The sequence below is a fragment of the Sardina pilchardus genome, chromosome 8, assembly GCF_963854185.1.
Source record: "Sardina pilchardus chromosome 8, fSarPil1.1, whole genome shotgun sequence".
In the NCBI taxonomy this organism is placed as follows: Eukaryota; Metazoa; Chordata; class Actinopteri; order Clupeiformes; family Clupeidae; genus Sardina; species Sardina pilchardus.
The window spans coordinates 21867919-21877918 of NC_085001.1; the positions used below are offsets into that span (position 1 = coordinate 21867919).

The window sequence follows — 10000 nt, forward strand, 5'->3', positions numbered from 1 at the left end:
GTATGTGTGGTCCACACTCACCCTGCTGGCCACCACCAGCTGCACGAGGCCGGCGGTGGTGCGCAGGATGGCCACAGCCTCGTGGTGCGAGAGCCCCACCAGCGACTGGCCATTAATCATTAGCAGCTCGTCTCCAGCCTTCAGCCTGCCGTCCCTGACACAGACAACAGACACACACACACACACACACACACACACACACACACACACACACACACACACACACACACACACACACACACACACACACACACACACACACAGTCAGCACCCTCCAGAGCACGCACCAGCAGCTTTCACATTAACCATTTGCATGCAGTCATTGGGATATTAACCACAGGTACAGTATGGGTCAGGTAAACAGTTTGCCAGTGTGTACGCTACACGAGAAACAAACCACTTATTAACCTGGTGTTCAAGTACTTAACCTGGTGTTCAAATCATTCTGTCCACTGAGCTAAAGTAGCCTCTTGACTGGTTTGGTAATTCCTTTGGTCAGGCTTCACACTGCTGCTACTACTCCCTTGGTCGGTCTCCACATTAAAATACCTTGCAATAGATATACTGTACCCTTCTGAATCAATCTGTTCAGTAGAAAATTAATCGGACTTCACTTTAGCATAATGCTCTACAAACTGTTAACATGAAAACATGATTTTATTTCTCCCCAAGTCACCATTAGCTCAGTCTTGTCTGCGCCTCCGGAAATGCCTTGGGAACGCACTTGTTTGGTTATGTAGCTGAAAGGGTCTAAACGGAAGATGTTTCCTGTTTTTACATGTGAAATGAGGTGTAATTGCTAACGTGCTTTTGTCAGCTTGCTTAATCATGCAGCAACTTCTCACTAGAAACAGATGTTTCTGCTGGGAGTCTCCATCGCCTTTTCTCCACCACTGATTTATGCGATTAAATCCGGCACCCTAAAAAAAAAAAAAAAAAACGGGCCTGACTTTCTAGTGTCAGCCGGCGGTGTTCCTCTGACTTTAATTGAGGAGTGTTAACGCTGATGAAGTGCTGGAGAGAGAGAGAGATGTCACAGTCGGTCGGGCACACCTAACGCAGATCCGCTGCAGCGTGGAGGACTGAGGGAGAAGCGTTCCTGGCGCTGCGCACTGTGCCTGTGTGTGTGTGTGTGTGTGTGCGTGTGTGTGTGTGTGTGTGTGTGTGTGCCACCGAGCTGCTCTCTGATCTGTAATCTGGAGTCTCCCGGGGTGGGCGCTAGCCCTCGGTAACGGCCCGTCTAATTCATCATCACAAGCCAATGAACATGAGATGAGGATGCGGGGAGAGGAACTTCAAACGGGCTGCGAACACATTATCAGTTTAGGATGCTTTTCCTTGAAGCCAAATCACCCTGCATCTCTCTTCTCTCCTCCCTCCCTGATCGCCTCTCTCTCCCTCTCTCTCTCTCTCTCTCTCTCTCTCTCTTCTCTTTCTCTCTCTCTCTCTCACTCTGGTCTTTGGACCCTGGTGGCCTGCATGAAGAAGAATGCCACTGTGGCTTATATAAGACAGGAAGCAAAACTTTGCATCCTCAATGTCCCCACAGAGACCCCCTCCTATGACCACCCATTGAAACCATCAGTCGAGAGAGAGAGAGAGAGAGAGAGAGAGAGAGAGAGAGGAGAAGGAGTGAGAGAGAAAATGAAAGTGGGGAGAGAGAGCGCAATCTGAAAAGCAGCCTTGGGCTTGACATTGGCTCAGCCATACATGACTCACTTCTCTCTGCATTCCATCGCAAAAAAAAAGACAAAATTCTCATAAACTCCCTCATTGGTGGGTCATATTTGTACTTTCATTGTTTGCCACGGGGGCCTCGGTTTCAATGCAAAGCCGCAGCGACATTAAATGTTTGATTCATGTCCAGCTCGGCCATGCTCTCTCATTCTATTAGCCGTAAGAGAGACAGCCCACCCTCATTCAGGGAGGCACCAGGCCTTCATCAGGCATTCCTCTGGACGACCCAGACATTTCAGGGCCACATTCGTCCTGGTCTTATTTCTAGTGGGCGTAGCGGGGAAAGGCCATGCAGGCCTCTTTTTTCCTTCCTAAACGTTCCCTATTAAGCTTAAATATCACCCTGGGGGTCATTTGTGCTGCTTGGAAATAAGTGATGTGCGTCCAACTTTAATGTCTGGCTCATTACCATAAAGTTGTTGTGCTTTCCACCATTCTGCCAAAGGGGTCTTTTAATGATTTGTGAAAAGGGAAGCCAGTCAGCAAAAATCCCTGACATGTTTGAACATTATCATGCCAAAAAATGCAGACTGCAGAACACTTTGCGGTGAGCTGAGATCCAGTTGAGAGTTTGTCTGATTGTAGATGGCATGATTCTACCTGCTTTCTGGCCACACACTGCGTAACCCTCTTTAAGACTTGTGGGAGCAAGTGGAAGATCCAGAAATAATGTTCCCTTGGTTCCCTTGACACACTCTTTACGTCGAATCAGGTTTAAAACGATCAGTTCACTATAAAACATATTCATTGCTATGTCTTTTCATGCCTTGACCTTAGGACAGGTCAGTTTGACCACCACAACGTCCCCTCACACGTGCACAGCCACAGTGTTGTGTGGTGACCCTGCCTATCGGAAGAGGCTGAGCATCGCTGCTGGCTTTGATGATGAATAAGGCGACTGAAGAGCCCTTGAGAGACCACCACCGTCTCCAAGCGCCCGTTGCTACAACACCATGTGATCGCGATGGTGATGGGAGGCGGGGGAAGGGGGAGGGGGGGGATGTGTACCTCTGAGCGGCCCCTCCTTCCTCCACGTGGGCCACGACGATGCCATGGGGGGAGCGCTTGGAGCCACGGCCCCCGGTGATCTGGATGCCCAGACCATCCTGCCCTTTCACCATGTGCATCTTCCATATGCGGCTCCCTTCTCTGGGCTGAGAGTGAGAGAGACAGAGAGAGAGGGAGAGAGAGAGGGAGAGAGAGAGAGAGAGGGAGAGACAAGAGAGAATAAAAGAGAGAGAGATTTAATAATTTAACAACACTGAGTCTCCTCTAACAACACAACCATGAAACATAAGATAATTCCCAATTTCATCAGTACTGTACTGTACATCAGCTCAGAGGGGAGATGGATGAGGGAACAACAGAAAGAGGAAGATAGTGAGAGGCGATAGAGAGAAAAGATGGAGAGTGGGATAGAGGCAATCTTCACACTGTCTTTATGCAGTCTGCTTGAAATAACACTAGACACTGCTCTAATGGAGGCACGCTAACCCCTATCCTTGGAACGCACTCTCAGGTCTTCACATGAATCTAGCCGTAAGGTAATGCAAGACATTCCACAACATATTCTAAGCATTACATAAAGGTTACCCTAGACACTTCATACCTTTTTTTTTTAACAGACAAACACATCGCTTCAGCTACTGTAAGACAGGAAAAGGCTCCTAACTAAAGCCTCTCATCCTCAAAGCATATCAGACTATTAATTCTGTGATTCAGGGGGCTGTTTTTCCATTTCTTTTCTTGTCTTTTCTTGACAGCATATTCTCTATTTCCCCCCCTCAGACACTTTATCCGTTTATTTTTATTTATTTATTTCCGTGCAGATTTGGAGGCGTGGGGGTCTGATGTCTTTCCCATCCCCAGTTGAGACGAATCCATTTGATCTCGTACGCTTCCACTTCGGGCAATCTATAAATAATACCTGAAGAGCATTTAGCAGCAACTGTGTCTGACAGCCACAGGAGTCTGTATGGCTCCCACCGTCGAGTCTCAGTCTGAGCTGCACATCATTAATCCCAATCTGTCCGTCGCCATTAACGTCGCCAACCAAGAGAGAATAGAACTCTGGGAAGGTCCTCCCTTATGGGTGCCATTAACAGGCAGCGAGGATTTGAGGATTTGGGCTGATTAATAGAGGTAGCCGAGGACAAATTTGAATGTACCCAATGACACATCTAGGAAACATCCCTAAAAATATAAGAGGTGGGAAGTTCAAGTTTTGAAACCTTCACGCACTAGTTAAACTTTCATAACCAGAACTACTGAGAAAATGCTGTATTGGATGTTATAATGTGAAAAGTTTATGTTCTAATTTATACAACTATACTGTATTCACTGCACATCAAAAAAAGCTCAGCTAGCGCAGCTGGCTAGGCACCGCGCATCACCCCGCGCCCTCACTGTGGAAGTGGAGCAGGGCGCAGCGCAGCGCGAGGCAGGGCTGTGATCTGTGTGATGTGATGTGCGAGCTGAGTCACTCCGTGCACTGTGCACTGCGGCCCGTGGGCTTCCCCTGCTCCGCTCCGCTCTGCTCCACTTAAGTCAGTCGTGCGGTCATGCCCGCCGTCACTGAGCAGGCTAACGCCAGCAGCCCCTGCTCTTCTTCTTCATCCTCCTCTGTGACAGATTAGAGGGCCAGCTTTTGCTCTTTGGTGGTCATGTGTGTCTGTTCGTGTGTGTGTGTGTGTGTGTGTGTGAGTGTGTGTGTGTGTGTGCGACGGAAGAAAACATTCAGAAACATTTTCGAACTCTGTGACCTAGAGCATTTCTTCCACTTCTTCACCCCAATCGGGTCTCAGTCTCTTCCCTAATTTTTCTGTTCCTCCTCCAATATGCCAAATTCAGTTATCACCCAGACAAAAGAAATACTCTTTTCTGATTGACTGCAGGGTGGGTATTAATTCTGAATAACGGGACACTTATGATGTAGATCTGGTAAAACATTTAACGGTTTAATCACTGTTCCATATCAATGGTTGTTGAACAGTAAATGACGGTTGAGCCTGGAAGCAGGCTATGCAACAATGGAATCAACTGAAAACAAGCTGACTGCCCACTGATGTCACTGTCAGGACCAAAAACAGCAGTAGGCCTACAACAAACTGAAGAAGTCGGCTTATTTTTAAACTGAGACATTTGTTTCCTTTGCGTGCTATAAAGGCATGAGTATTGCCTATGGCACCTGGGTGATAAGCCGGATAACGGCCTTCAAGGTGTCCCGTTCTACGGAATTAATGGACTTGGCGGAGGAAACTACCTTCTTTGCCTCCACCTCGTTCATTAATTTCGTAAAACTGGACACCTCCGCGACCGTTATCCCTTACATAAGACATATTTTCTTGTGATAAGCAAAATTATTTTTTGGTGTGTGTGTGTGTGTGTGTGTGTGTGTGTATGTTTGGGGGGGTGGGGGACAAAGTCATTGGTCTCCCCAAAGTCAAAGTCAGACTCCCAGCGTTATTGCCCCCCGCCTCCTCCTCCTCCCCCACAGAGATCAGCAGTATGTTTATCAAGCGTCTGCTTACAGTCCTCTTCATTAATGTGCCACGTTGACCACAATGGTCATCTGGGCCACATGAAAAGGACACCGAGCGCTGCCAGACCCTTTCTGATGCTAATGACCGCACATCAAACGCGTACAATTACACTACAGAATGGCAGGGTCCAGGCGTCCATTTTAACGTGTCCCCATAGTGAGGGCTGCATCATGGAAAAATCAGAGTGCTATATGTCTACAGCGTACACAACGCACAACAAATTTGTGAATGAGCGTGCGTCATGTTAATAACAAATGTGCGACATGGACTCTCAAGTAATCAAGTCATGAGTAGTCCGCTGACACCTCCAGCCGTGAGGGGAAGGATATGAGTGACATTAGCATAGCATTAGCATAATGCGTGCACTTAAAAAGACCACCTTAGTTAAACCCCAGGCTGCTTCGTCACCTCTTACTGACACTCATGCAAGCTTGGGGTCAGCATGAAATTAGAGCCGCTCTCACGGTGTTGTCAGAAATAGAAATCGTCTCAATAACAATCGAAAACAAGAAGACAAGCACATCCTCCAAATCCGAAAATAGCCTGACTCATCATGTTCCTTCCCATGATCTCTCCGTTGGTGGTGTGCTGCCTGCAACCCTCCCACCAGGAGTAAAGCATAAACTGATGCAGGGAAGAAAAGCTTTAAGGGATTTAGGTGTTTTGGCTTCGCTATTTAGTTAGCACGCTAATCCAGCTGCGTGCACAAACAAACCCTTCGAAAGCAGCCAGGACTTTGGAGTGGGGCTCGCCGTGAGGGAGGGCGTGCTCTGTGGAGAAATCACCTCGAAAAAAATCCCCAACCCACGCATGCGGGGCAGGTCTGAGCTCGTCCGACCTATTCTGGAGGAGAGGCTGCAGGGTGGAGAGGCAAGTTGGGAGAGGTAAGGTAAGCCATGGAGGGCCAGCCGATATGAAGGCAAGCCAGCGATTAGGAGCCAAGGGGGGGAGGAGGTGAGTCATTGGCAAGGGAAGAAAAAGGTGGTGTCATATGGGAGGTCTCTTTCCCACGGTACTCCTTCACACCTTGGATGAAGCGGCAGGTCGTCCTCCCTGACAGTTAATGTGACTCACCACCAGGCCTTAGCATGAGAAAGTCAAATGGAGGATCCTCTGAGGATTAGCTTCCAGGCTCTGCTGCTTCCAAAAGCGCACGTGTGCTGTGTGTTTGGAGTCAAGGGAGGGCAATGACAATCTCCCACACACACACACACACACACACACACAGCTGAAGATGTCTCGCTGCGCTGTTCTACCATTGAAATGTCAACTGCCACATTTCACCACACAGAATGAAATGCAAGTGCTGAGGACATAACTATAATGTCAACACAAACTGTGTTGGCCCTATCTGGACAAAGAGATGTGTTAAAAAAAACAAAAAACAGCACAAGTTGTATTTTCAACAAGTTCGTTTTTAAGAGTGTACAGAATATAACAAAAGCAATGTGTCAGAAATAACACAAACTGTGTTGTCCCTATCTGGACATACTGTAGATATGTGTTAAAACAACAACAACAACAAAGCTACAGAAAAAGGCCTGCATAGACCTGAAGGACCCGGGGCACCAGGAGAAATGCCCTGGGCTGTTTGGTCGAATTACAAAGCCAATTACCACCAAATAAACGCCTCACACGCCTCACACGCCACCACGATCGATACACGTAATGTAATGGCCACTGCTTCACTCACTGTTGTTGATGACTCATGCGTGTAAAAGGGAGAAGGATCAAGCAGCTCAGCCAGATTTACTGGTGGAGTCCTGAGTCATGCATATAGCACAGCTCACAAAATCATCAGCTTTTGGGTTATCATGCAACCACACGCCTCCATGTAACGAAGGAAACTCCTCTTACAATAAGTGGGATAGAGGGTATAACGACATCGAGTCCACCATACTTAGCTCACTAACCCGAGAGCAAAGAAACATGACAACCATCAATAAAATATATATAAAACATCAAGCAAGATAATAACTCTGAAACACTTTTCTGAGGAAGACTCTGTTCTGTGTGCTGTATTTACAACCCGGGCAAGTCATTCCAGCGCTGCAGCGCTCTCTGATCCCCCAAAACCTCCCTCTCTGATGTGGTTGTGAGCAAATGACTTAACTCTGGGGCCCCCTACACCAGCCCCTCCGCCTGGCCTCTCTGCAACCAGAGCGGACGGAGCCCACTGGCGCTGCTCAGGCTGCAGGCCTCGCACCGTGGAGCCCAGGATACAACCACTCCAGATCTGGCCCAGACATGGTGCAAATCAGGACCGGATTGGAGCTGATCCAGGAGCCAGAGCAGTGCCAGATAAGGACCACCTTCAGAGCCGATTCAGAGCCATATCAGGGCCAAATAACAGCCATGTAAGAGCCACATCTGAGCCATTTTAGGGCCAAATAACAGCCATGTCAGAGCCAAATCTCAGTCTTTTTAGGGTCAGATAAGAGCCATGTCGGAGCCAAATCTGAGCCATTTTAGGGCCAGGTAAGAAGCACCTTAGAGCTGTATCTGAGCCATTTTAGGGCCAGGTAAGAGTCACCTTAGAGACGGATCAGGGTCAGATTTGAGCTGAGTCACAGGCAGAGCTGATTCAGGGCCAGCGCTGCTTCAGAGTTGGCAACCATCAGAACGGCCTCCTCCCTCCCCTGACATGAGTGACCACAGACACATGAAAGCATGTGCCTCTGGGGCACACAGCGGCTTTATTTAGAGCCGGCAGCCCCACTGCTGCTGCTGCTGCTGCTGCCTGACCAGGCCCATCTGGGGCTCAGAGAGCCGGGGTGAGGGAGAGCCTCCTCTTGGGGCAAGAGGTGCAGAAATCAGAAACACATGTGCCACTGGGCCGCAGCTCAGAGCGCAAACTACAAATTAGCCCCGACCAGCGCGGACCAAACCCTCCCCATGTTTCCGAGGGCAGCCATCTCGAGCAGCTGTTATTTATAGGCCGTTTGCTAAACATGAAGGGAGTTGGTTAAGGGGTCAGACCCATCACTGGGAGCTGACAACCTGGTACACAGAGTTAGCTGGAAGCCAGACCAGTGACCATGTCCACACAGATATCCCGAGCCTTTCACAGCACAGAGGTCCAACTTTTTCATTTTTTCGTAGGATTAGACACAGATGGAGGACCTTACACTGAGGCCAGCTTGTCTTTAATGAAATTGCTTTGAAGGGTTTAAGGATTTAAGGGTTTCTCCTTAAGTTAAAGGACAGAGACAACTTTAAATGCATATATATGTGCGTTGTGGCATGCTGTGTATACTTGTCTGCTTGTGTGCTGTGTGTCTGTACGGCAGGCAGCGTGCTTGTCTGATTACTCATCACAGACTAATCAGCTGAACTGACAGCTTTGAGTGCTCATGCTGGGGTACTCAAGGCTCTAATGGTAAATGTGAGGCTGTCAAGATATCCAGTTTTAACTAGCGAGAGCTGCAGGAGGGCTGTTTATCTCACCTGACAGGTGGGTTCACTGCTCAGCGACTCAGTCTTGTAGTTGTCCGAAAGTCGTGCCCGGGGGCGGGCCGGCAGAGTGGCCGTGCTCCCTATAGCCATGTGATTGGCCAGCGGAAAAGACGGAGGGCCAGGAGGGCCAATGAGTCGTCCGGGGGGACTCTCCTCGGTGGGAGTGTCCATGGGGGTGCTGGGTTCCGAGGGCGTGGCCTCGGTCTCCGTGGAGCCGTAGCCATTCTCGTGCTCAAAGTCGCGGCTGTCCTTGCTGTCGCGCGTGAACGAGGAGCGGGAGATCACGCCGAACTTGCGCGTCCGCTTGCCGTTCTGCGTGGGGCTCCCCACCGGCTCTGGCCCGGCACTGGGCCGGTGCTCGCCAGGGCCGTCCACCACACCCACGCCACCACCGCCGCCGCCACCCCCGCTGCCACTACCGATGCTGCCGTTGCATGGAGGGAGAGGGGCCTTCCGCTTGATCCTCCGCAACATGATCAGGTAGATGCAGCCGCCATTCCAGCACTGGTCTGCCAGGTAACTGCAGAGTGACAGAGGAGGATGGATATGGAGAGAGAGAGAGGAAAAGAGAGAAAGAGAGAATGATAGTAGATGGAAGAACAGAGATGTAGATCTGTTAGACACACTGAACATAGCAACAAAACAAAAAACTTTTTTTCATTTTTTCTTTTTTTTTTCTTTTTTTTTTTAAATTTTGCAATACTTGGTATTTATTACACAACGCCTCCTCTATTTAAGCTCATTTCTGTTTAATCTCAATAGATCACATTTGGACTCACATCTGGACCTAAAAATCTGCGATTCACATTCCACCTTTTAGGCACTCCACGACAACAAAGATTCAGTTTCAATTTCATACCAATTCTGGCAGACAACATGACTCATATTTCCCCTTGTGTGTCTTGGCTAGTCCAGTTCCCATTCTGCTACGAGGGCTGGGGCACTGCTGTCTACGCAGGTCATGGGAATGAAGGAAACCACCAAGTCCACACACACAGGCACCTGTCAAAGCTGCTGGTGTGTGAGGTGAGAGGGTCATCGCCTTACATAATGTCTCATAACCAGCAGAACAAAACGTCTTTGGCATGAAAAACCCACTGCGGTGCTATTGAGCTCTCGAAAGAACAGGAAGGGTAATAATCATCAATTCAAGGAAAGCTGGGCGGTCGGTGCCAAACGCCGTCTAGACGAGCAGGACACAGAGGACCGTTCCGGAGGACAGAGGAAGTGATCTCACTGATAGGCCCTTGAAAACGATTCGGCGA

The 10000-nt window shown here is 49.0% G+C and overlaps 1 protein-coding gene across 2 annotated transcripts in view; it reads right to left on the minus strand.

Moving 5' to 3' along the window:
• The window catches only part of pdzd2 (PDZ domain containing 2), a 74823-nt gene that overhangs the window by 33869 nt on the left and 30954 nt on the right, over positions 1 to 10000 (minus strand). For both annotated transcript variants that reach the window (XM_062543216.1, XM_062543217.1), the window contains exons 2-4: positions 8727 to 9255; positions 2746 to 2891; positions 22 to 154 (exon numbers count right to left, since the gene is read on the minus strand). In XM_062543216.1, the coding sequence (XP_062399200.1) occupies positions 22 to 154; positions 2746 to 2891; positions 8727 to 9255 (808 nt within the window). The remainder of the gene's footprint in view (positions 1 to 21; positions 155 to 2745; positions 2892 to 8726; positions 9256 to 10000) is intronic.